We start from the raw sequence: 27,360 nt of genomic DNA on the forward strand, positions 1-27,360 counted from the left end.
TCCAGGATGGATGGCGGGGAAGGAGAGAGGAAGGGTCCAGAGGCAGCAGCCCTAAGCACACTCAGTTCTCATGGTGTTCTTGAAGGTGGAGGATGCTCCTGGTTTCATATATATGTTTAAGCACTTCATTTTCACACGTTCTAACTTGCGAGCTTTATTTTTAGGTGAGAAAAAAAGTAACCAATGTAGATGTAGCACCTCCCCCTCCCACACAGCCAAGATCCTTTCCAGTTAAGCTTGTTTTTAGAGCTGTACTGGTAGAGGTTGAGAAAGCTAACACCAGATTTTCTTGCCCTATTTTGGGAAAAGAGAAACATGCTCACTGGCACAGTGGAGTATGGAGGCTCTTTCTGGAGGGAAATGAAACCTGACAACAGCTGAAGACTAACCTCTGCTCACCCCACCCTGTCTTGTGGCCACAAAGCCCAGGGCATGCATGGGTCAGGGAGCTGGGGAGAACCCAGAGCTGCAGCTTGGGGCCTTCTTCTGGGGGGAAACAGGCTCCTGTTCCCCAGCACATGATGCTAACTGTGACAATACTTATAACTCTGGGAGCAGTTGAGTTGAAAGGTAGTATTTCATGAGTCCAGGGGACCTACATTCTCCAGAGACACAAGTAATATCTGCATCTGGGTTGCTGAGGGAAATTGTAGCAAAGTGTAATGTTAGTTCAATCTCAAGCTAATTTTAGAAAGAACCCAACAGGATTTATAAGAGATAATTGAAGGAGAAAGAGGCACAACCAGATACACAGCCATTATTGCATCAAACTACATGCCAGAGCATGGGTGATGTTTGCTAATAGATGACTACTTTGTTACTGCTAATGTGACTAAAAATATCAGTGCATTTACTCATTACTTTTTTAAACTCTAAGGAGGAGATTAGGCCACCAACCTCACGAAAAAACATAGACTTTTATCCACCCCAGTCTAACAGCATTTTCTGTCTCAAGTTATTGCTTGTTGATTCAATGCAGTGTTTTCCAAAATGTGATTCGTAAGTTCCTGGCACACACATAAATGTGTTCATTTTAATTATTAAAAGCATTTATTTCAGGTGTGTTATTTAAAATGTAACTAGCTTATTAAACTGATGATTTCATGAATATTGGATTACTGATTATGAGGCTGAGTAAAGAAAAAAGTAAGTCGATTTAAGTTCACCCATAGAAACAAATGTTAAGTTGAAAAATGCTACCTGGTGATAAACAGGGGGGGCGAAATCACAAATATGGTTCAAAAGTGAGAATCATTTTGGTTCACAGCATCCACATCAAGAGACCTCTTCCTATGCAGGTTCTCAGACAGCAAGCCCTCAGGCACCTCCCTACCTGTACCCAGGTCCCCCACGCTCTCAGTAGGGATGTGAATGGATCAGCACCAACTCACTCCCACTAAAGGTGTTTGTTTCTATTAGGTCACCATCGTATTGATAGATGAAAGGCCAAACGTTTCATTTCAATACACAGGATATGTTCCTTAAAAATAGAGATATGATGATTCTCCATCAAAAAGGAAAAATAGGACAAAAAAAGGAAAACAATGATAAAACTAAGGGTGTATTACATGGGAGGCCAAAACTATCCTGCTGTACAACTGGATGGCTGCTTTTTAATGCTTGAACTCCCACGCAAGCTCTAAAGCAAATCACAGTTTATGGAGATTTGAGATCCTGTATATCTTCAGTAAGAGAACTTTTGCATAATTACTAAAAAGTGCAAATCTTGCACCTGAGATAAAATCCTACCACTGCCACTCTTTAGCCATGTGACTTGGGGCACGTTACTTACATACTCTGAGACTCTGTCTCCACCCTTTAAAAAACAGGGATAAGTAAAGTGTTGATTAGAGAGCTGTTATAAGGATTAAATGAAAGAAAGCACACAACGTGCTTTGTACAGCGGTTGACCTTTACTCAGTGCTCAGTAAATGGTAGCAGCTGTTATTATTATAATTTCCTTGACATATTATTTTTTTATTTTATTACAGTAAAATTATTTTACAATTTTGTGTTAGTCTCTGCTGTCCAATGAAGTAAATCAGCTATAAGTATACATATATCCCCTCCCTCCTGAGCCTCCTTCCCACCCACCCCCATCCCACCTAGCCAGGTCATCACAGAGCCCCAAGCTGAGCTCCCTGTGTTATACGGCAGCTTCCCACTAGCTGTCTGTTTTACACATGGGGTGTATATATGTCAGTGCTTCTCTCCCAATTTGCCCCACCCTCCCCTGCCCTCCCTGTGTCCACAAGTCCATTCTGTACATTTGTGTCTCTATTCCTGCCCTGCAAATAGTCTCATCAGTACTATTTTTCTAGATTCCACATATATACATTAGTATATGATGTTTCTTTTTCTCTTTGTGACTTACTTAACTCTGTATGACAGCCCTAAGTTCATCCACATCTCTACACATGATCTAACTTCTTTCCCTTTTATGACTGAATACTATTCCACTGTATATGTGTACCAAATCTTTATCCACTCATCTGTCATTGAACATTTAGGTTGCTTCCATGTCCTGGCTATTGTAAATAGTGTGCAGTGAATGTTGGGGTATACATGTCCTGTTAAATTATGATTTTCTCAGGGTATATGCCCAGTAGTGGGACTGCTGGGTCATACGGTAGTTCTGATTTGAGTTTTTTAAGGAACCTCCATAGTGGCTGTCTCAATTTACATTCCCACCTAACAGTGCAGGAAGGTTCCCTTCTCTCCACGCCCTCTCTGAAGATCTAAGGGGTTTTGTGGGAGAAGATTCACAGTCTGTCCTAGATATAATATATCAGCCCAGGAGTTTGGTTAAAATTCCAAATATATCGAATTATTTAGTTGTGATGGGACTGGTTTCTTAACCACTGTTGTAAAATGAGAAATGAAAGCCCTTGCAGCCTGGCACAGTTTAGCCTGACTGCATGAGCAGGTCACATTACTGTGGATGGAGCATCTACACGTTATGGGGGATGGAACCCTGATTAGGGCCTGGGGAGACCTGAGGTCTAGTTCTGCCTTTGGCCACTGAACACCCCTGGGCCTCATCTGCGTGGGTCCAGTGATAGCTGCCTGTCTGCTCAGAGTCCTGATGAGGATCCTCCGTGTGTGCTCAGTGCTGACCTGTTCCTCTAGATAAAGCGACGATGCTTAGTCACCGCTGAGGCACCCCTCCCCGTGGTCCCCTCCTTGACTCGTCTGTGCCAGATATCGTGGACATCAAGCCAGCCAACATGGAGGAGCTCACGGAGGTGATCACGGCGGCCGAGTTCCACCCCCACCACTGCAACACCTTCGTGTACAGCAGCAGCAAAGGGACAATCCGGCTGTGTGACATGCGGGCGTCGGCGCTGTGTGACCGGCACACCAAGTGTGAGTAGCCAGCCGCCCCGGGGCTGATGGAGTGGGTGCGCCACAGGCCCCTGACGTGCAGAAGGAGAAGCGGGAGGGCCTGGGGGGCGTTGCTCTCCTTCCCCACCTCAGACACACCAGGAGTAAGAAAACTACACATGTGTTGGTCCTGACTCGGGAGTCAGCTCCAAGTCTGGTGTTTGAGTAGAGAAAACCTCGTGTCGAATCCACCAACACTGGCTTTGGGCCGTGAAATACAGAGGTGAATCAGACATGAGTCCTGTCATCGCCGCATTGTGATATGATCTGAATTACGTTTTCAGATCCCTCTTGTGGCTCTGGGGAAAATGAACCTGAGGACGAGAAGCAGGGTTGGGAAGACCAGTCAGGAGAGGGTTGTGATATCAGGCAGGAGACTTGGGTGGCCTGGTCAAGGACAGGGTGTAGAAGTGGAGAGGAGTGGGTGGGTTCTGGATGGATCTTGGCAGTAGAATGAGCTGGACTTGCTGGACAGTTGGGGAGCCTGCGAATATACAGGCATCGAGAATCGCACCTGGGGACAGTGACTAAGTTCATGCTGTAGTGTGTATTTGGAAGTTGTTGACAGTAGATCTTAAGAGTTCTCATTGTAAAGAAATTGCAACTCTGCATGGTGATGAATGCTAACTGAACGTAAATATTTGCACTGTATACATATATCAAGTCCTTATGTTGCATGAAACGAATATACTATTATATGTCAATTATATCTCAATTTTTTAAAAAAAGGAGCAGCTGAGGGGCAGGGATTATTAGCTTCGTGGAGAAGTTGAGGCTTTGAGAAGCAGCACCCTAGAAGGCACAGTGGTTCTAGTGGGCACTCAGGAGGGCTTCAGAGAAGGGGGTGGGGTCGAGTTCCCCAGGCTCACAGGCCTAGGGGTCATGCTGGAGTTTTCATGGTGTTGATGGCACACAGCGGCTCCAAATAATGGGGGCTGAGTGGTTGGCGGCCAAAGGCTAAGACCGATGTAAGCAAGTGAAGCAAGAACCAGGTGTAGTGGACAGGATGGACCTGGGGCTAGTGGAGAGGTTTTCTAGAAAACAAAACACTTCCTGGAGTAAAGGTGACTGGAGGGCCGCCGTCATCCATACCCAGGGTCAGGCTGAAGAACGTGCAGCTTCCAAGATGCTCAGGAGCCACAGGATCGGTGTATCTGGCCAGCACCGTCTTCCGGGGCCATTCTGCCACTGCAGCTTGCCGTGAAGAACTGGGAAGGAAGCCCTCCCTTCCCCACAGCCCCAGTTTTTCCATTTTAATTCCTAGTGACGTGAGTGAAGTGACAACCATCTGTATGAGGTGTGGCTGGGAGTGGGGTGACCATCTGGATCATTTTGATCATGTCCATGTACTCCTTTGCTGCGAGGAGTATTGCCCAGGGGAAGCTGGTCTGACTAGTGTGGTGGGCTGTAGATCGTGTGGATGCTGGAGTCATACAGACCCAGGTCAGAGCCAGGCTAATCTCTTATTAGCCATCTGACTGTGTCCAACTTTCCCTTACCTTTCTGAGCCTGTTTTCTCATATGAAAAATGGGTAACATAATATCATCCACCTCATGGGTTTGTTGCAGGGCTTAAATGAGATAATCATTAAGAATTGTTAATGAGATGTGTCATACTAAGTGTATTTTATGCTTCTGGAAGATTTTGATTCAGATGTTCCACATGTCTAGTACTCAGTACTCATGTGTAGCTACTATATTGGATGGTGCTGACTTAAGACCGACCTAAGACATTTCCTTCATTGCAGAAGGTTCTCTTGAAGACTACTGATCTGTACTATTGGCTCCCTGAGGATGTGGACTTGTTCTGTTTTGTTCACTGTTGTTTCCCCAGCACCTAAACTAGTTGGCTCATGATAGATGCTTTATCAATGTTTGTTAGTGTCTGTGCTGATATTGATCTTTAAGCCAATAAGGGAGACTGATATGGCTGGTATCTAAAGAATGACTTGGAGAAGGAACACGTGAAGTTCAGGAGGAATGCAAGAACCTGATCATAATGGCCATGATAATGGACTTAAATTTTGTTTCAAACTCAATGAACAGCCACTAAAGTAACCAGAGGACTAATCTGACTACAGTTATTTTTTTTGGAGAAGTTGCTTAGACTGAAGGAGGAGGATGGATGTTGGGTTCTGTCTGGGAGAACAAAGGGACACAAGGAAAGAGGTTAGGAAGATCCTGTAATGAACACAAGGATTTCTTAACAATGCATTGTTAAATTAAGGGCACAGGATTCTTTCTTTGGTGGAGGTGGCTGTCCTATGCATTGTAGAATGCTTTTCACAACAAAAGATGACTCCAGACATTGTGAAATATCCTGGGGTGAAAATTACTTCTAGCTCAGAACTGCAGATCTAGACTAAAATTTATTGGCAGGTCTTCAACACGATCTTCTTGTATCTGTGATCTGTCCGTTACATATAAGCATTCTGAGGGGTACAATGGAAAGATAAGACATCTCCCAACACTCAAGCAATGTCAAGTTTGGCTGATGGGGCAAGATGTACCCTGGACACCCAAATGAGTGGTGGAGACAATTAGGGGCGTGGACATTCACAGGGGCATGGGACATTGGAGGGAGACCTCAGAGTGGGGAGGCAGAGGCTGAGGAGTCATGTTGAAGCACAAGTAGGATTTGGTTAGGTGAGAAGTAGACAGAAGGGTGTTTTTGGCCATGCACACAAGGGCACAGCGTTCAGAGCAAAAACCTGAAGTTAGGAAGTGATGTAGCACCTTTAAAGAGTCTTAGCAAGAAGTGTTAGGCTTGGGTTAAAGAGGAATATGGAGAAAATGAGGTCAAATCGGTATGAAGGTTTATATCAAGTCAGTGGTTGAATATCAGCGTCAAAAGTTTATGCCTCCATTCATTCATTCATTCACTGAGTACCTGCTCTATACCCAGAGTCTGGCTCCTCTGATGGCTAGTCCTTCTTAAACTTCTGCACCAGGTACAGCACTCCCAGAGCCAGGCCACGAACCTCGCTGCTGTGAAGGAAGGGTAGTGAAAAGCAATTCAGCCTCTCTGGTGTGCTCTGGGTGGCCTGGCCTCTCAGCAAAAGCAAAACGCCCCACACCTGGCAGAGGCCCAACACCTGAGGGGACATGCTGACCACAGGCGATTTTCTTTGAAGTCTTATTTTTTCATCTGAAAATTTCACAGGGGTTTTACATTTTATTCCCATAAAATGACTACTTTCCACTTAATTTAATATTTACATTTCTGCTGCTGCTGCTAAGTCGAATCAGTCGTGTCCGACTCTATGCGACCCCACAGACAGCAGCCCACCAGGCTCCCCCATCCCTGGGATTCTACCCATGCCCAAATTTCAAACAAAATTAACATTTCCAAAAGATGCAACATTTATCTATGGCTTCTTATACTACTTCGTGCACCCCCATATCCTCGTCCTCCTCCTCCCTGACCTCCAAGGACACATACATGTGCCCCAGTTTGAGAAGCACTGTGCCTAGTATGTGAAGAGCAATTGGAGATCACTTGGTTGGAGAACAGAGGTATAGAATTTACATTTTATGGAAGATTAACACAGTGGTGGTGGGAAGAAACAGGAGAATTAGAAGGTTGTGCTTTTGTCTCAATACAATGGAAATTCATAACCTAGATAAGGATGGTAGCTATGGAAATAGAAGAGAAAGAAAAGGGAAAAATAAACGTTTTCTTTTAAAATAACTGTGGGGATGTAAAGCAATATTAGAGGTTGGCATTCATCACACATGGATATTACTTATTCAGTTTCCTTCCCCTCTAGAGGAAGACATGAACTGAATCTATTGGGTTGACCAAATAATTCATTCAGACTTTTTCATAAGATGTTACCGAAAACCCCAAGTGAACTTTTTAGTTAACCCAATATTTTGCTCACATTGTATCACGACTGACATACAAACAGGTGCTCAGTAAATATTGATTCCATAAATAAATTTATGCCTGAGGGTTGAAATAAATGACATGTGGATTGTGGACTCATAAGAAGCCATATGGAAAGAGAGTGAGGGGGTGAGGACCAGTCTGGGACATGGTCCCAGCTGTGTGGGACGTGACATGAGTCATCTAACTGGGCTTGAAGGGCCACCGACCCAAAGTGGATGGCAGAGATAACGCAAGAAACCAGGTGTGTTCACAGCCCGGTGTGGCAGACACCAGCCTGGGCTCTGGCGTCAGACAGACTCACACAAGGGCTGGATAGTGAGGAGGAAGCTGCCTAGAAGGCTCGGTGAACTGTGAACTCAAGATGGAAAAAGGATAAGGCCTTAGAAAGTTCCAGAATTAGAATGGCTTAGAGCAGAAGCCTCAGAATCAGAACTCAGCTCTGACACTCAGCAGCTGCGTGACCCCCCAGATCAGGTTATTGAATCCCTCTGAATCTCAAGCTCCTCCTTTGAACACAGAGATAATAAAGACTGTCTCATAGGGCTGGGTTATTCATGAGGAATAACTGTCATTGCGTATCGAAGAGCCGAGCCCTGAGTCAGGCACACGGAAGTCGGCAAACGTCAGCAGCTGTTACCAGTTACTCCTGTGCGTGCATGCTAAGTCACTTCAGTTGTGTCCAACTCTTTGTGACCCCACGGACTGTAGCCCACCAGGCTCCTCTGTCCATGGGATTCTCCAGGCAAGAATACTGGAGTGGGTTGCCATGTCCTTCTCCAGATACTCCTCCTGAGTGCCCCCGATTTGAGGCTGGCGGCTACAAGGAGGTCGAAACTCCAACCCTCCTTCCAGATATAGATATGTAAGCCCCGTTATTCATTTATTTAACTAGTACTTATTGACCACAAACTATATGTGAGGTACAGTAGTACCTGACTCTGGGACACAGTGATGAGTAAAGCCAGGTCTGCTTTCTTCCTTCTTGGAGCTCAAGGTCAGTATTGGTGAGGGTCTGCAGAGAAATGGAGCCAATAGGAAATGTATATCTTTTACACATATATATGTATAATATATATACACATACATACATATGCATATATGTATGTATGCATGTATTATATATGTGTATATAAATATGAAATAATTGTTAGAAGCATTTGGGTCATGCAATTAGGGAGACCAACAGGTCCCAAGACCTGCAGTGTGCCTCCAGGAGACCCAGAAGAGCTGATGAAGTACTTTTAATGCACAGACCGGCAGGCTTGTGGTCCAAGAAGAGCCAATGTTCCAGTTCAACAGCAAAGGCAGGGGAAAATTGATGTCCATGCCAGAAGGAGTCAGGCAGTAGAATTTTCTCTTACTGGAGGGAGGGTCAGCTTTTTGTTCTATTCCGATGTCAGCTGATGGAATAAGGCCCCACCCTTAGGAAGGACAATCTGCTTTACCTAGTCTATTAATTTAAATGTTAAATTCACTCAAAAACAACCCTCCAAAAACTGCAGGATTATGTCTGACCAAATATCTGGCCACCCCATTGTCCAGTCAAGTCGATGCATAAGATGAACCATCATACTATCTGAGGAAGGAAGATGCATTCATCAGAGAATCCCAGATAGATATGACATCACGACTGTAATAAGTGGTATGAAAACAGAGGCTTGTGGTGCTGGGAAGGGATATAACAAGGACCTTATAACCCAAGGCAGTGACCTCTGAGCTTCTGCCTAAAGATGGAGAAGCTCCCTGAGGAAGATACTGGGGAGAATCGTTGAGCCCACACATCCAGGTGTCCCTGGAGGCTGGTCCTCCCTACAGTCTGGGTCGCACGCAGCCCTGGAGAAGCAGAACCCAGTGGACAGTCCCTAGGGAGGCCAGGAGCTAGCCGGCCATTTGCAGACCCCTGCCGCATCCTTGCCTCCCCGCGCCCCATCCAAACACCGACAGCACTCGGAATTGCCAGCCGCCAGCCTCCTAATCTAATTAAGGAGCGAACGAAATTCATTTTCTTGACTCAGTCCAAAGTGCCGACCTTCCTCAGTGAGCATCTCCCTTTGTTTGGCTGCTGCAGTGGCGGCCCCAGCTCCCGCCAGCTGAGAAAACAAGTTCAATCTGACCTCGCGCCTGACATTTCATATTGATTTTCTCCATCCTCCTCCAACACCAGCCTTCCACAGACCATGGTTCAGCCTGGGTGTGCAAACGGAATTGAGACAGTTCATCAGAGTTCAAAATGAAAAGCAACATTGGCTTTCGGAGATGAGCTCTGAGAAGGAGGGTATTTAATAACCGTCGGTGTTTAATCAAAATGCCGAGGAGATTCGTGCTATCAGAGCTGCATATATTAATTTCCATATGTCCCTCACTCTGCATACTCAGCAGGGGTTGGAAAGGATGATTCTCTTCCTCATCTCTCGATTTTTTTTTCTATCGCTTCTGGCAGTAGTGACAAGGGTTGTGTTTGCAGTTTGAGATTCTAATGCCTGAAACAATAGGGTGCTGATGGCAGCAGCAGGGGCTGAGCTAAATTTTGCTTTTCCCTTTTAATGTGTGAGTTTGGGGAGTTGGGGTTTCCCTGGTGGCTCAGCGGTAAAGAGTTCACCTTTTAATGTAGGAGACACAGGTTTGATTCCTGAGTCAAGAGGATCTCCTGAAGGAGGAAATGGCAACCCACTCCAGTATTGCTTAGAGAATCCCATGGACAGAGGAGCCTGGCAGGCTACAGTCCATAGGGTTGCAAAGAGTCAGACACTTAGCAACTAAACAACAACAATTAGGAGTCGAGCGAAAAAACCGGCCAGATATGGTGAATGACAACCAAGGAAATGAGAGAGACATTAAATTTAAACTCCCTTCCAAGCCCCACAGGAATCTGGTCCCTGCCCACCTTTCCATCCTCAATGCCTTGTAGTCTGACCACAGTGGCCTGCTTTCTGCACCTTCGGCACACCCAGCCCTTTCCTGTCTCAGGCCCTTTGCACAGCCTCTCCCCTACCTGAAATGCCCTCCCACAATGCCCTCCCTTGTCCGGACTACTCTCATTTTTTAGGTCTCTGGGAAACTACCTCTCAAAGAGGACTTCTCTGTTTCCCCATCTGCACTCTATTTCTACTGCATCACCCTACTTTATTTCCTTACATATTTCTTAGTTCTCAGCTATAGATATTTTTCTTCCTCTGTCTCCCTGACTAGAATGTAGACTTCATAAAGGGATCTATGCGTGCTTTGTCACTTCAGTCCTGTCCAACCCCATGGACTGTAGCCCACAGGCTCTTCTGTCCACAGGATTCTCCAGGCAAGAATACTGGAGTGGGTTGCCAAGGGATCTTCCTGACCAAGGGATCAAACTCGCCTCTTATTACATCTCTTGCATTGGCAGGCAGATTCTTTACCACTAGCACCACCTGGGAAGCCCCCATAAAAGCAGGAACTTTATTTCTTTTACCAACCACTGCGTTACTAACACTTAGCATAATGCCCAGCTATAAGTGAGGCTTCAGCTGAGCAACTGTGGTTGAAAGGCAGGCAGGTAGGAAAAGGCAGTTGAAAGAAGGGGTTTTCAGTTATGAGAGTTGTTATAACAGTACCATGGGCTGGGTAACTTAAAAATCAAAATGTAATTGTCTCCCTGTTCTGGAGGCTAGAAGTCCTGGACCAAGGCCTCACCAGGGTTGGTTTCCTCTGAAGACCGTGGAGAAAGGATCTCTTCCAGGGCTCTCCCCTTGGCTTGCTACTGACCATCCTCTCCCTATGTCTTCATGCCATCTTCTCTCTGCATGTGTCTGGGTCCCAAATATCCTTCTTATAAGGACACTAGTCATACTGGATTAGGGTCAACCCTCATGACCTCATTTTTTAAATTTAATTACAGCTTTAAAAATCCTACCTCCAAATGTGGTTATATTCTGAAGCCCTGAGGATTAGGACTTCAATGTAAGAATTTGGCGGAGGGGGCACACAATTTGGCCCCTCGTAGAAGACCTGAAAATAATCCAGAGCACAGTCCCCGGGGCTGACAGATCCAGGGGTGGGTCCCGGGCTTGTTCGCCACAGGCAGCCTGAGCAGGTTGCCAACGCTGATCCTTTCCTAAAGGTGGTGAGGGTGAAAAGTAGGCATGGACCTGGGGCACTTGGTGCAACCCCAGCCCATCATGAGCACACGGTGCATGTGGCTCTTATTGAGTGCGGTGGGGACCAGAGCCCAGGGGCAGTAAGACCTGTACATGGAGCCTCTGCACCTCCCCGGGTGTTCTCTGGTGATGATGTCTGGGTACTTTCACGTGGTGTGGAAGCATAATTTCTCTCTGAATAAAGGGGACTTGAACTGATTTTCCTGGAGGAGGGCATGGCCACCCACTCCAGTATTCTGGCCTGGAGAATCCCATGGACAGAGCAGCCTGGGGGGCTACAGTCCATGGGTCTCAAAGAGTTGGACACGACTGAAGCGACTTAACATGCATACAGGCAGGAACTGATTTTAGAGGTGATGAGGTGTTAAGAAGTCTGTTTCCTACTCAAAAATCATGCATAAGCATCCTGAGTAAGCAGTGTTTAACAGCATATAAGAAAAGCAGAAGCTTAGGTGTATGGGATTGCCAGATACACACCACTGAATATAAAGTAGATTTAAAAAAATAAAGCAAGAACCTAAGGTATAGCACAGGGAACTGTATTTCATATCCTGTAATAATCTATAGCAGAAAAGAATATGAAATATATATATATATATATAACTAAATCACTTTGCTCTACACCTGAAACCAACACAGTATTATAAATCAACTCTACTTCAATTTAAACAAGTCATTTTAAGAAAACTAGCAAGTGGAATCCTCAAATGGGAGTGGGAATTGAGAAAGGGGTTCCATGAAGGGCCATAGAGATGTGACTTGCCAACGACCTTTGGACGCAGTTAAAGATGGAACATGCGGGGAACTGCTTATGATAAATGTTAAAGCAGGATGCAGGGTTGCAAACCCATCCTGAATTCAGCAGTGTGAAGATAAGGACAAGAGGGTGTTCACGAAAGGGATGATGTCAGGGCACTGAAATGCAGGCAGTTTTTCTATTTTCCAGATTCTCCCCAAGGTTGCAGTTTTACTTCTTTAATTGGAAGAAGCTTGGTGGCTAACCAGAGAGCCTGCTGGGTGCCTCAGCTTCAAGATGGACAAAAGGGATTCCCTCCACACACACCCTGGACAGCACCTGTTTTAGGTCCTTAGGATGGGCAAGGCAGTGTGGAACCTAGGATGAAGTCTCCTGTCTTAGTCCGTTCACGCTGCTGTGATTGAATACCACAGATTGGGGGGCTTAAACAACAGGCATTTGTCTCTTGGCTCTGGAGGCTCAGAAGTCCAGAATAAGGCACCAGCAGATTCAGTGTGTGGTGCAGACCCGCTTCATGGTCCACAGATGGCCATCTTCTCGCTGGGTCCTTGCACAGCAGAAGGATGTGAGGGTACCTTGGAGTCTCTTTTTCATAAGGGCACTAATCACATTCATGAGAGCTCCACCCTCATGACCTAATCACCTCCCCAACCCCTCTTCAGATACCATCACACTGGGCATTACATTTCAGTGTAAGAATTTCCTTTTTGTTTTTTTTTTTGGCTGCACCTGACCTTAGTTGTGGCATGAGAGATCTTCATTGCAGCTCTTAGTTTTGGAATGTGGGATCTAGTTCCCTGACCAGGGATTGCACCTGGGCCCGCTGTATCAGGAGTGCAGGGTCTTAGCCAGTGGACCCTCAGCATACAAATTTAAAGGGCCACAGTCATTCATCCTATAGCATTGCCTAGAAGCACAGCCCAGATCATGTCACCTTTGTTTCTTCCCTTCTGTCAAACTAAACTGAGAGTAAACTCACAGATAGGGCCAAATCAGGGGAGGAAAATCAAAGTGGTATTCACTGTCGGTCTATGTCCATGACCTAACTGGGTGATCTTAAACAGGTTACTTAGCCTGTGTCTATATTTGCTCACTTATAACATATGACTAGTAGCAGCACTTACCTTATTATGGGGCTTATGAGGATTAAATGAGAAGACACCATGAAGCCTTAGAACAATGCCTGGCCCATGAAAGAGCTCCATGTTAGTTATGGTTGCAAAGGTGATGCTGTCTTATTTCCCTTCCACATGTGTCTACTAAGACCAGGAATGGGGTGGGAAGTAGCCATGGTCATTATGTAATCATGTCAGCAGCCTTACAGCTAACTGCTGTGGCATTTACAATATTAAGAGAGTAAGCCAAGGTCCTGGCAACCCTATGGGGACCAGATGATTATTAGTCACATTTTATAGATGAGGAAACTAGCTAAGAGAAGAAATGATACTCTTACGGCCACCAGAGAACAAGTGACAACTGGGATTTGATCCAGACGCACACCTCTTAACCAGGACTCTAGAAATCACTTATTTAGCTAAGATTTATTCAACACCTACTCATTCCTGCCTTCAGGGAGCTTTCATTCTAGCAGAAGATATACAAGTATACAAATGAGTGAGGTATTAATAATTTCTGACATTGAAAAAAGCTATAAGAAAATTAAAGGACCAAAGAGTTGCTGGTGCAATGCTATTTCCCTGGGGTGGTGAGGGAAAGTCTTGGAATTGAGGCCTGAATTATCAAAAGGAGCCAAACAGAGAACACCAGAATAGGAAGACCCTGACACAGGAACAACCACAGGCATGTGTGAGTACCCAGAAGGGGAAAGACCTGTGCTTGGAGACTGATGCGCTGGGGACCAGTGTGGAGGGTGAGGCTGAAAATGTACACTGGACCCAGAGCATGGGGAGCCTCATGGGGAGATCAGAGTGCTGGATTTCATTCTAGGTGTGACAGAAGCTAATAGACAGCTCTAAGCAGGGAAGTGAATACTCTGTTTATGGTCCTAAAAGAATTCTGAAAAAAGATTGGCAAGCCTAGAAGCACTGAGACCAGTTAGGAGGCTCACGCCATGATCCAGAAGTAAATGATAGTTGCTGCGACAGGTGATAGGGGTAGTGATGGGGTGATGAGTGGATGCACATAGAATCTACTGAGGCGGTCGGGCTGAGAGGACTTGCTGAGAGGCTGAAAGCGGAGAGGTGACAGAAAGGAGGATCCTGAGAAAACTTGGGTTTTGCTTGGAGCTGCCAAGGGTATAGTGGTAACATACCCTGATGAGACAGGAAGAAACAGGTTTGACGTGCAAAGACCAAGGGTTCTATTTTGGATATGTTTACATTGAGATGCCTGTGATACACCCAGTTAGAGAAGTCTGATAATAGTTGGATACCTGAGTCTGGAAGTCAGGGAAGAGGTCTGGGCTGGAGGCTAGAAACGCAGGAGTCATGAGTATCTCGTGGTCTTTAAAGCCCTGTAGGAAAGAGGTGTAGATGCAGAGTCCAGTACGGAGGCCAAGCATTTACCAGTGGGGTCGGGGGAGAAGCGGGTAGCCTCTTATAAGAGACTGAGGATGAGCTGCTAGGGAGGTAAGAGGAAAACCAGGGAGCAGAGTTGGACGGAGGGAGTGGAAGGCGTATAAGCCAAGAGAAGAGAATGATTCAGAAAGATGCTGGGATCAGTTGCGTCAGATGCTTCTGAGAGGTCAAGAAAGGTGAGAGCAGAGAAGTGAGTATACGATTTGGTCTCGTGGAAATCTCTGGACATTAACTAGTTAATTAAAGTCAAAGCAGCTAGCAGACTGCCTGGCACATAGAAGGTTCCCAGTGCACATCTGCTGGATGAAATCAATGGCTGTGTGAGCACCAGGCTCAGTGTCTGATGACACAGGACAGGTTCCTTGGTTGCATCTTAATTCTGTCATCATTTGGCCAGACCTGCCAGGGACGGGGGAGCCTGGTGGGCTGCCGTCTGTGGGGTCGCACAGAGTCGGACACAACTGAAGTGACTTAGCAGCAGCAGCAGCCTCACTCATTACCTGCCCTAGAGGTCCCATCCTGTTGTCAGAGAGTGGCTTGTGCTGGGGACTTGCAGGAGGGGAGGCTGGCCTCACAGGGTCTTGAAGGCCAGAGTGAGGAGCCAGGGCTCCTCTAAGCAGTGGTGATGGGCAATCCTATGGCACCTGTCCTCCTGTATTGCTCTACTGGTCACTCTGCTTCCCAGCGTCATTCTATCCTTGCCCCAGGGCCCTTCCACACTGGCAAATAGGCAGCTCGAGACATGGCAGCGGAAATTCCCTCCATCAGATAAAATCAAGATGGGCTGGCTGTCCAGGGGTAGTCAGCAGCAGCCCTGCCGTGCATTTAAATCTGCCCGTCACGGGCCTGGTGTGCACACAGTCTGAGTTTTCCATGCTGTGGGCAAAAGGTATAAGCACTTTAAGCCTGAAAGTCTGAGATGTGTTAGTAAATAGTGTCATCATTGGAAAAACAACTTTTTTTTCCATGTGAAAGGGGCAAAGTTGGATGCCTAACCTAACAATCTAAATCAGAAATTCCATTTTCCCCACCAAAGATGCATCTAGTGAAAGGGGCTGAGTATTAGCTTTGAGCCCTTCTGTAGTTCAATTAAGTCTCAGAGCAACCAAAGCAGATTGATTTTTAGTAACTCCAGATTACAGATGAAGCCCAGAGAGGTAAAGAAACTTACCCCACAGCCTGGATGGGAGGAGGGTTTGGGAGAGAATGGATACATGTGTATGTATGGCTGAATCCCTTCGCTATTCACCTGAAACTATCAAAACATTGTTCAAAAAAGAAAGAAAGAAACTTGCCCCAGATCACAGTGAAAGACCCAAGATTTGAGCCCACGTCTGTCTGCTTCCCAAATTCTTTTCCTGGGTATATCTGACAGCAGGAGAAAGAGTGTGATCTTTTTCTAACATCCAGAAGGATAATTCACAGAACTCCATTGTATACAGTTCCCATGGGTTGGATTCCTCAACACAGCAATTTCCGATGGCAGCATAACTCTGCCTTTACGCAGAACATGAAATCCACTGTCTCATTCATCACCTTCATCTACAAACTTAATTGCCAAGTCCTGGCTCTATAGGCCACTGGACCCCTTAATACACCTATGGCTCATTCCCCTGATCTCTGATGGAATGTGTCCAAAGGCATCAGCCCCGGCTGCAGCTGCAATGCATCATCAAATCTCTGAGGTTTGACACAGCTTCTGAAAGGGGTTCAGTATTGATTGGGGGCGTAATTAACAGTGTCTATTTCAGGGGAGTTTGGTTAGGTTAAAACAACAAAACCTTTTATTAAAATGATTTTGCCTGATGACAGGATTACAAACACACACAGACACCCACCCGCCCCCCTCCTGGAGAAAAGCCAGAGCCTTGCTCCAAGCTGCAAAATTCACTGAACCCCGCCCCCCAATCCAGCATCTACCCCATTCAAGCTTAGCGGCAATTAGCAGCAGAGCAGGCAAGGCCCAAGCCTCGCAGTAAAAATGGAATCCCTCCCCTCTTCCTCATTTCCATTTTTGATTAATTTAACCAGTTCTGTCAATTAGTCATCCTGGAGACTCCAGTTGAGTGGATTTTCCTAAGAAAGGGAAAGCTTATTAATTTTGGAGGCAAGTGTCATTCATTAGCAGCTAACACTGTCCCAGGCCCCGCCCTCTCCCCTCATGGGGCCTTGGCTAGAAAGGCAGGGGAGGCTGACGCTGGCTCCGGCGCGTGGCTGCAGCCCCAGAGACACACAGGACAGGAAAGCTTGGCCTCGAGGTTAGATGTGACTGTGGCTGCTCTGTGCTTGGCGTGTCTCAAGGGCACTTGCCTATCATCATTGTTCGTGACAAGCCATCACTGACAAAGCAGTCACAGACACTGGGTGAGCATTTTCAACGTGAAGTTCAAGAGAACCCCTGTCATGGGAATACCTGGAGAAATTCTCCCCAGGGAGGGCCGCTGGCCAGACTGAGCCTGGGGAGGGCTCTGAGCAGGGCAGGATGGGTCTTAAAATAGCCCGTCTCTCCCTGCCAGTTGTTGCTGTTCAGTCGCTAAGCCGTATCTGACTCTTTTCGACCCCATGGACTGCAGCACGCCAACTATCTCATCTTCTGTCACCCTCTTCTCCTCCTGCCTTCAGGCTTTCCCAGCATAAGGGTTTTTTCCCATGAGTTGACCCTTCACATTGGTTGGCTAAAGTATTGGAGCTTCAGCTTCAGTATCAGTCCTTCCAATGAATATTCAGGGTTGATTTCCTTTAGGATGGACTGGTGTGATCTCATTGAAGTCCCAAGAGACTCTCAAGAGTCTTCTTGAGACTATCCCACCAGAGAGGATATCAAAGCTCACCTTTCCTCCTTGTATTTAGTTTCCTGTAGCTGCTGTACTATAGTTCTGCATGTCAGAAGTCTGACATGGATCTCATTGGCTAAAATCCAGGTGTTGGGAGGGCTGTGTTCCCTTCTGAAGACTCTAGGGGACAATGTTTCTTTGCCTTTTCCACCTTTTTGAGGCCATCTGCACTCCTTGGCTTATGGTCCCTTTCTCCATCTGAAAGCCAGCAACAGGGGAACACATCCTTCTCATGTCTTGTCACTCTGACTCTCCTCTTCCACCTCCCTCTTCCACTTATAAGGACTGTTGCCGTTACACTGGGGCCACACAGGTAATCCAGGCCAATATCTTTATTTTAAAGTCAGCTGATGAGCAACTTTGATTCCATCTACAGTCTTAATTCCCCTTTACCAAGAAAGGGAACATATTCATGGGTTCTGGAGATTAGGACATGGACATATTTGAGAAGTCATTATTCTGCTACCATACTCTTCAAGGTCACCAAGTAGGCTAAGTGCCCTCATCAGAGCATGTGATATGACAGGTTGAAATTGCCTGTTTCCATTTCTGTCTGTCCCTCCATATTATAGTTCCTCTGTAATGGCTAAGGCTTTTTATTTTTCCCTTCAACACTTTACTTAGTGAAGCTACTAAGTAAATGCTTGCAGGACAACTAGAGTAGGCACCCAAAGCCTCTCTTTACACAAATGAAGAGGTTCACACCGAAGAGTGGTTGACCCTATCTGGGTTCACTCACTTCTAGTTTTGGGAATGCTTTGGAATTTGTAAACAATTGAAGGGAAGAGGGGTCTAAGAAATGATGGTAATCAACCTACTATTCATTTATTTAATATCTATTGTTGCTACTGTGTGCCAGCAGCTGTTTCAGGCACTAAGTAAATGGTCCCTCCTGCCCACATGGCACTCTATCCAGGTACAGTAAGAGAGACAATAAGCACAGAGGTGAATAAGATAACACAAGATTTGGTGAAAGTGTTTCTGGAGAAGCCGCAGCAGCAGATGCAGAGGCTGTGAATCTGTGCTGTGCTTGGCAGGTCAACGAGCAGAAGGAAAACCAATCTGGCTGCCAATAGTATCATGAGAAGGAGCAGGATGAGGGGAAATGGGAGGGGGAGGAGGCTGGTGGCTCAGATCTCAGGAGAACTCTACACTCGGGGTAATCACTTTCAACACCCCTGGGTCCTCATCCCTGTTGGATTCTATCCAAAAAGCTTGGGAGTTAGGCGACATAGCCCTGTAGGCAAAGGTAAAGAATTTGGCTTTTATTTTATTTAAGAAGGAAAATTTTGTAGGGTTTTGTTTTAAGGAATAACATGTAACATTATTCGGTTCAGTTCAGTAGCTCAGTCTTGTCCGACTCTTTGCAACCCCATGGACTGCAACACACCAGGCCTCCCTGTCCATCACCAACTCCTGGAGTTTACTCAAACTTATGTCCATTGAGTCGGTGATGCCATCCAACCATCTCATCCTCTGTCAGCCCCTTCTCCTCCCACCTTCAATCTTTCCCAGCATCAGGGTCTTTTCAAATGAGTCAGTTCTTCGCATCAGGTGGCCAAAGTATTGGAGTTTCAGCTTCAACATCAGTACTTCCAATGAACATCCAGGACTGATTTCCTTTAGGATGGACTGGTTAGATCTCCTTGCAGTCCAAGGGACTCTCAAGAGTCTTCTCCAACACCACAGTTCAAAAGCATCAGTTCTTCAGTGCTCAGCTTTCTCTATAGTCCAACTCTCACATCCATATGTGACTACTGGAAAAACCATAGCCTTGACTCAATGGACCTTTGTTGGCAAAGTAATGTCTTGGCTTTTTAATATGCTGTCTAGGTTGGTCCTAACTTTTCTTCCAAGGAGTAAGTGTCTTTTAATTTCATGGCTGCAGTCACCATCTGCAGTGATTTTGGAGCCCCCCAAAATAAAGTCTGTCACTGTTTCTGCTGTTTCCCCATCTATTTGCCATGAAGTGATGAGACTGGATGCCATGATCTTAGTTTTCTGAATGTTGAGCTTTAAACCAACTTTTTCACTCTCCTTTTTCACTTTCATCAAGAGGCTCTTTAGTTCTTCTTCACTTTCTGCCATAAGGGTGGTGTCATCTGAATATCTAAGGTTATTGATATTTTTCCCGGCAATCTTGATTCCAGCTTGTGCTTCATCCAGCCCAGCGTTTCTCATGATGTACTCTGCAAAGAAGTTAAATAATTAAATAAGCAGGGTGACAATATACAGCCTTGACATACTCCTTTCCCTATTTGGAACCAGTCTGTCCAGTTCTAACTGCTGCTTCCTGACCTGGATACAGATTTCTCAAGAGGCAGGTCAGGTGGTCTGGTATCCCCATCTCTTTAAGAATTTTCCACAGTTTGCAGTGATCCACACAGTTATACTTGTAAATATATCACTCTATGGCTATGAAAAGAATGAAGCATCAGAAGGAATAGTGGGTGCTGGGAGAAGAGATAGAAAGCCATCAAGATGGTCCAGGCAGGAGGTGATAGTGGCTTGGACTAGATAAGGCTGATTTGGGTTACATTTTGAATGTGAAGTTAACAGGAGTTTGTTTTGTTTTGTTTTGTTTTTCCTTTGGAGTATACTTGATTCCAGATGGTAAAGAATCTACCTGCAATGCGGGAGACCTGGGTTTGATCCCGGGGTTGGGAAGATCCCCTGGAGGAGGGCATGGCAACCCACTCCAGTATTCTTGCCTAGAGCCTGGTGGGCTACAGTCCACAAAGTCGCAGAGTTGGACATGACTGAGTGACTAACACTTTGACTTTTCAGAGTTGATTTACAGTGTCGTGTTAGTTTCAGGTATAGAGGACAGTGACTCAATTATACATATAGACATATCTATTCTTTTTCAAATTCTTTTACATTTAGGTTGTTAGATAATATGAGCAGAGTTCCCTGTGCTGTACAGTAGGTCCGTGTTGAAAGTGAAAGTCACTCAGTCATGCCCAACTCTTTGCAACCCCATGGAATAGTCCATGGAATTCTCCAGACAAGAATACTGGAGAGGGTAGCCATTCCCTTCTCCAGGGGTTCTTCCCAACCCAGGGATCGAACCTAGGTCTCCTGCATTGCAGGCGGATTCTTTACCAGCTGAACCACCAGGAAAGCCCGAGAATACTGGAGTGGGTAGCCAATCCCTTCTCCAGGGGATCTTCCCACCCCAGGAGTTGAACTGGGGTCTCCTGCATTCAGGCAGATTCTTTACCAGCTGAGCTACCAGGGAAGCCCAGGTCCTTGTTGGTCATCCATTTTAAATACAGTAGTGTGTATATGTCAGTCCCAAACTCCAATGAATCCCTCCCCCATTCCCTTCCCTCCTGGTAACCATAAATTCATCTCTAAGTTATGAGTCTGTTTCTATTTTGTAAGTAAGGTTTTTTGTATCATTCTTTTTGATTCTGCATATAAGTGCTATCATATGATATTTGCCTTCCTCTGACTCACTTCACTTAGTATGATAATCTCCAGGTTCAAAACTCAAAAAAAAAAAAAAAAACTAGAAATGGAAGGTGAGGTTGAGGGAAAAATCTAGGATGATGCCAGCACATGCCTTGATGAAGGGCAGTGAATGAGTGGGCAAAGACTAGGGGAGGGACAGTATGGGGTAGAAACACAAATTCCATGGACTGGAGACTCACGTGAAAAAGCAAAGCATAAAATGGTTAACTATTTATCTTTTACTGTGTGGGCTTCCCTGTGGCTGAAACAATGAAGAATCTGCCTGCAACGCAGGAGACCCAGGTTTGATTCCTGGGTTGGGAAGATCCCCTGGAGGAAGGCATGGCAACCCACTCCAGTATTCTTGCCTGGAGAATCCCATGGACAGAGGAGCCTGACTGGCTACAGTCCATGGGGTCGCAAAGAGTCAGACATGACTGAGTGACTAACATTTTCACTATTTTTCACTCTTTTTTTTTTTTTTACTGTTTAGCACCTTACCATTTACAAAACCCCTTCTCATCTGTTATCTTTTATTTATTTACTGGCTGCACCATGCAGCATGTAGAATCTTTGTTTCCCAACCAGGGATCAAACCCACACCCCCTGCGATTGACGGGTACAGTCTTAACAACTGGACCTCCAGGGGAGCCCCTCATCTGTTATCTTAATTGATCTTCATAAAATCCTTTGAGTTCAGAGTCTTTCTTCCTTTCTACAGTTTGAGAAAATCAAGTCCCAGAAAAGGTGAATCTAATTCACTGACAAAGATCATGGTTTACCATGGGTTTATTTCTTGCTTCATGTAATGAATTCAGCCACCTTCAGAGCTTGGCCAGCACTGGAGGATACAGAAGGGAAGGAGGGACTCTCTTGTGTGTAATTGACACATGTTTAAGTATATCAGCTAATTTAAGCCCCCCGTGCAGTTCACATAATTCTATTTTGACAGCTCTGTAGGTGGCATCGATAACTGAGTTGTGAGATCAGCTGTCCAGTCAAGCAGCTTTCCGCCCCATCCGTGCAGGTCCCTTTATCTGCTAAATTACTCAAGACACCTGCTGGCCTGCCATCATCATCAAGCACAGCCCGGAGGCAGCGGAGGGCAGGGGAATGCTCATCCCTAGGGGGCTTATAATGCTACTTGCTTTTATCGTCTCTTATATCTTTAACCTGAACATTAGGATTTAAATAGGATTTATCTCTTGGATGGTCATCCTTAATCCTGGGGTCAACTAGTTCATCTTGAAATTTTGGTGTCATTCGAAAACCCCTATAATGTAGGGAAATTGAAGAGTTACCTCTAAGATAAATGGGATCATCAAGCTTAGGAAAAAGATGGAGAGATCAAACAAAGCAAGGAATGGGTCAATAAGTGTGAGCAAGGTTTTGTGCTAAACACAATGGGATAGACAGCCTCATACGATGCAGTTACTGCTCCGATGTAACATGGTGGGATAAGAGGATGTGAAATTATGGAAGCTTTCTAATAGAAAGTTCATTTAAAAATTGAATTTGAAATTTAGGTTCCCAACATTAAAGACAGAAAATAATGTTTACTAATGCTGACCAAATAATGTTTACTCTGAACACGGTGTCAGATGTTAAAATGAATTGTGGCATCAAACATCATCCTCAAGGATCCTAGATGTTCCCCCAAAGTCCTGACATGTAGCATTTTTCAGTCACTGTTTACTACGAACCTTCTCTGTTCAAAATTCAGAACCTTCTCTATTCTCTATTAAGGGCAAAAATTACAAATCTGTGTTGCTACAAAATGTGGTCACTAGCCCCAAGAAAGGTTATTAAGAAGTAGAGGCATTTTGAGGATAGGGCCCAGTGTATCATGGCTACTAAAGCATAGTAAATGGATGGGTGGGTGAACAAAGAAATGAATTAGACACATTTATAAAGGATCTAATATTAGGTAAAATGTGGTATGTGTTCTTTTCTTAAACTATATGTAAATAAAGGTATTGAATGTTAGCTTTTTTCATAAAAGTGAAAATCCTCTTTGTATTTCTTTTAGTTAGGTTAGTGAAAACAGATACTAGCATAGTTCTTTCGTAAAAGCAAAGGGGCATAAGGCGAACATTCGAAATGTAGGAGATCCCCTGCCTGCTGTCATGCCAATGGTGTCAGTTCTAGGGTCAGACAAACCCAGTGCGGCTATCTTGAAGTTCTTGGACTTGAACTTAACCTTCCTCTCTAAGCTTCAGAGTCTCCCTCTATAAAATGAGGACAATAACAGAGCCTGCATAATTGAGTTGTGAGGACTCAATGAGATAATGCCTGGCCCACAGTAAGCAGTCAGTGTTTATTTATAAATGTTTTATTCTTATCACAGTAATCCAGGAGTACAGAGATACAGATGAGAAAGTGGAGACTCAAAAAAGCAAGTAATTTATGTGAAGTCAAGGACTGAGTCAAGGGTGGAGCCTAGGTTTAAACCCTGGTGTACAGCCCAGGGTTGAAGCTGTTGATAATGTCTAGAAAGCCTTCCCATTATTGCCCCCCTGGGCCAGAGTGGGAGGAAGCTGGGTAGGCCAGGTAGCTGGAGAGCAGAGAACAGCACAGGCATCTCACTAGTGGAGTCTGGCTTCCAGGAAATCAACACACCATGGTGCCCTTGTTTTCTGAGCCACCTACTTAGGGTGACCCAGTAGGCATGGCATGAGTCACAGTGGAGATGAAGAGATCTCTTACTCTTCAGCCAAATTAAACATGAGAACTGGGCACAGACAGTCCCCCCTCCTCTTGTCCTAGTCATTAAGAATTAAAGTGCTTGCTAAGGGATAAAGCCTTTATTTGCTCCAGTGATTGCAAAATGTGTCTTCTCTCTGAATCCAAAACCAGAGGCTTCCAGGTCCCAGAGGTCTCAAAGTGGTGATGGTATGTCTGGAGCCAGGGGGAGGGCCTAGCAGGTAATAAGGTGCTCAACAAAGTTGATGACTCTTCTGTACGTCACCACTGGTGCATGATGTTAGGTCCATTAAGAGACATCTCTGCTCTGATTAATTCTCTGTGGTCAGTGAGAACACACAGCTAATGAAGTCCAAATCAGAGGTTTAAGCCTTAAACCAATTCAGTTCATTTTACTAGGACCATGCCCTTGGAGGTGGGACAGCGGGGGGCTCCCTGTGTCTGTGAGCACCAGATAGGGGTACCCTCTCTAAACATTGAACTGGAGGAGAAATGATGCCGAATAGGAGGACAGTAGGGTCCAGTTATAGAACCAGAGCTGGGTTTACATCCTAGCTCTGCCTCTTCCCGGCCTGGGACAAAGATAGATGGCTCTCTGATGTATCATGACTACTAAAACATACTAAATGAATGAATGATACGTGTTTATAAAAGATCTCACATCCACTAAAGTGTAAAGCAGGCAGGTTGTGAGAGTGGAATGGACTATCACATGTAGTTAGAGCAGTGTCTGGATGGGAGGCAATGATTCCATCTACTTGAAGACAGTAGCTCTGACCTCTCCTTGTATGCAAGTTCCAGGCACATTCAGGCACAATGCTGTCTGTCAGTAAGTCAAGAGCAGTGTTTTCCTGTCGCAAGCCGGTGCTGAGAACACAGAGGCAGAGCATGGGGAAGACAGTGAGGCAGCGAGCGGCCCCCACCAGCATCCCTCCATGCTGTGTGCTTGGGCCGTGCCCAGACCCTCCTTGTCCCGCTCTGCAAGGATATGACTGTCAGCAGGGAGCTGCTCCTCTCTCCCTTTCCGTGTTTATGCCTCTCATTGCAGTGATTATGTAGACAGCCTAGAAAATGGGGGCATCTTGGGAGTGCAGCCCTGGCCTCGCAGTGCCATGACAACCAGCTTTCCAGCGATCACCCCTAATAAGGGCCACACACTCTCAGTGTCTGCCACCTGGGCAGAAGTTCCCCGGGGAGTCTGAGCTTCTCTTGGAGCAGCTGCACGGAGTTTCCTGTTGGAAACAAATTATGAGAGGGAGAAAGAGAGAGCAGGGAGGTAAGAAGTTTAACCTGTGATGCATTGAGTGCGCCTAAGGGCCTGTGTCATGGTGCTGGAGCTCAGTGGCTAGAGGAACACACAGATCCACAGCAGCCCCGTGAACCCTTTTGTTGTCTCCCCCACCCCCCGATACACAGAGGGCTATCACAGTGAAACACCAAATATGTGGGCTTGTAAAGCTGGGCCTCGCTGCTACCACATTTCTTCATTAGGCTCCTGTCAAGACACCCACTGCCAGCTCATCATCTTGTCTGGACTGGAGCCGCCCTTTCCTGCTGCCAGCTGGCGACAAGATGCTCCTTCAATAAGTATCTCTCCAGAATGGTGTTTCTCCAAAAGACACCCACCCCGCCAGGCTAATAAATGATTAATCCTCACAAAGGGAGGACAGTCAGGCTCCACATGAATAAACCTGCCTGTGGATGGGAGGCCCAGTTCAGCCTTTAGATTGGCAGGTGAGCCCTCGGCCAGACAGGTCCTCACGCCCCCTGTCTTTAGATCACAGAGTCCAGCTGAGGCTCCTTCAGGAGAAAGATCTAAGCCCAGAGCGAATGAGCGGGGAGCACGTGGCCCTTAGTGTCCCAGTCTCTCCACGCCTCTGTTTTCCTGAGCGGTGAGATGAAGCTCATTCAGGCGGGGAGCGTGTGCTGTAGTTCCCACTAGTGCGGCCTTTCTGCGGATCCCAGTCCCTGAACTAGGATGACTTACTTGTAAATTCCGAATATATATATTATATCAAGATTTATTTTAAATACATATATATTTTCAGAATTTACAAGTAATGACATGACTGACCGACTAAGCACAGTACAGTAAGTAATAGGGAAAAGTATGGAAAGTGGCCACATTATCCAGTGAGAGGAAGAAAAGGGTGTGGTGGTGGCCAAGGAAGGCTTCCTGGAAGAGACAGTGAGCCCTGATGGCTGAATAGGAGTCAGAGAAACAGGAGCAGAGATAGAATGGTATTCTGGACTGCTTTTAGCCCCCGATATTTATGCTGATCTATTAACCCCCAATGTCACAGCTATGAGGCAGTAGGACCTTTGGGAGATAATGAGGTCATGAAGGTAGAGCCCTCATGAATACACGTGTGTCCATGTGGACACAACAAGAAAATGACCCTCTGCACCTCAGAGCAGGGCCCTCACCGAAATGTGACCATCCTGGCACTCTGCTCTCAGACGTCCAACCTATAGAACTGTGTATTTCTGTTGTCTGTAAACTACCCAGTCCATGGTATTCTGTACTAGCAGACAGAACTAAGATAGGAAAGGAATGAGCACGGATCAAGCTCTGGCACATGCTAAGTGCTCCGTAAACATCAGCCATCATTAGTAAAGCGTGCAAACCAGAGGTTACAAACTGCAGCCCACAGGGCTTACCGGTGACTTCTGTTTAACCGCATCCTAAAAATTCTCAATTAGTTGTTAAAATGAAGCATCAGGGTTCCATGGAAAAATTTAGACTTTAAAATGAGATGATCAGGCTATGCCAGACCAACACTTCTGGGTGGTCACAGTCAGCTGGAGCTGAGTGGAAACTCCAGTCTGCCACAGTCCCTAGCACTCCCTAGCACTCCCTGGTGTGTACCCGTGCATGCGTCGTCTCTTTCACCACCCGATTGGCACCTGGAGAAAGGAGTTCTCTGACCCCAGCAGAAATGACAAATAGGCCAGTCAGCTGCCATGGAGAGTTGGAGCCAGTGAGAACTGGGCAGAAGCACTGGAGTGCTGATCTAGGGCCTGATACGAAGGGCCTTGCATGCCAGGCCCAGTGGGCGGGACTGCTGGCTACTCGTTGTGGGGCGTCACTGTAAGTGACGTTGCTTTGGGAAGAGTTCTCATGGCACAGCAGGGTCACACGCAACCTCATGTTCTGCTGCTAAATCCTGATGGTCCGTGAGCTGCTTGACTTGCTCTGCTTTGCAGTCACCGTGTTCAAGTTTTTCTGGATGGTGTCAGCCCATGCGGGCAGCAACCAGGATGCTGGGAGGAGATGGTGGCTGAGCTGTGACGAACCCAGCCCAGCCCGCTCTGGTCTGCCTTCTGGGCCAGCTGGAGAGGAGCAGCTGCTGAAGGGGAGCAGTCTCTTCAGGGACCTGCAGGCAGAGCCAGCAGCCGCTGGGGCCCAGAAAAGTAAGAGCAGCTGCCCAGAGTCAGTGGGGAGAGCTCATAAACCATATCTCCCCCTTTATGGGGCTTCCCTGGTGGCTCAGATGGTAAAGAATCTGCCTGCAGTGCAGGAGACCTGGGTTTGATCCTTGGGTTGGGAAGATCCCCTAGAGAAGGAAATGGCAACCCACTCTAGTATGTTCTGTCTGGGGAAAGAGAAGTATTAATTTCCTGTTATTACTACATTAAATGACCACACACTTAGTAAACGCAGTGACTT

General features: G+C 46.0%; 1 protein-coding gene across 7 annotated transcripts in view; it reads left to right on the top strand.

Annotated features, from left to right (window-relative positions):
- PPP2R2B (protein phosphatase 2 regulatory subunit Bbeta) overlaps positions 1–27,360 on the top strand; it is a 482,191-nt gene that overhangs the window by 416,586 nt on the left and 38,245 nt on the right. For all 7 annotated transcript variants that reach the window (XM_040239786.1, XM_040239787.1, XM_040239792.1 and 4 more), the window contains one exon: positions 3,202–3,366. In XM_040239786.1, the coding sequence (XP_040095720.1) occupies positions 3,202–3,366 (165 nt within the window). The remainder of the gene's footprint in view (positions 1–3,201; positions 3,367–27,360) is intronic.

The sequence above is a fragment of the Oryx dammah genome, unplaced genomic scaffold, assembly GCF_014754425.2.
Source record: "Oryx dammah isolate SB20612 unplaced genomic scaffold, SCBI_Odam_1.1 HiC_scaffold_5, whole genome shotgun sequence".
Taxonomy (NCBI): domain Eukaryota; kingdom Metazoa; phylum Chordata; class Mammalia; order Artiodactyla; family Bovidae; genus Oryx; species Oryx dammah.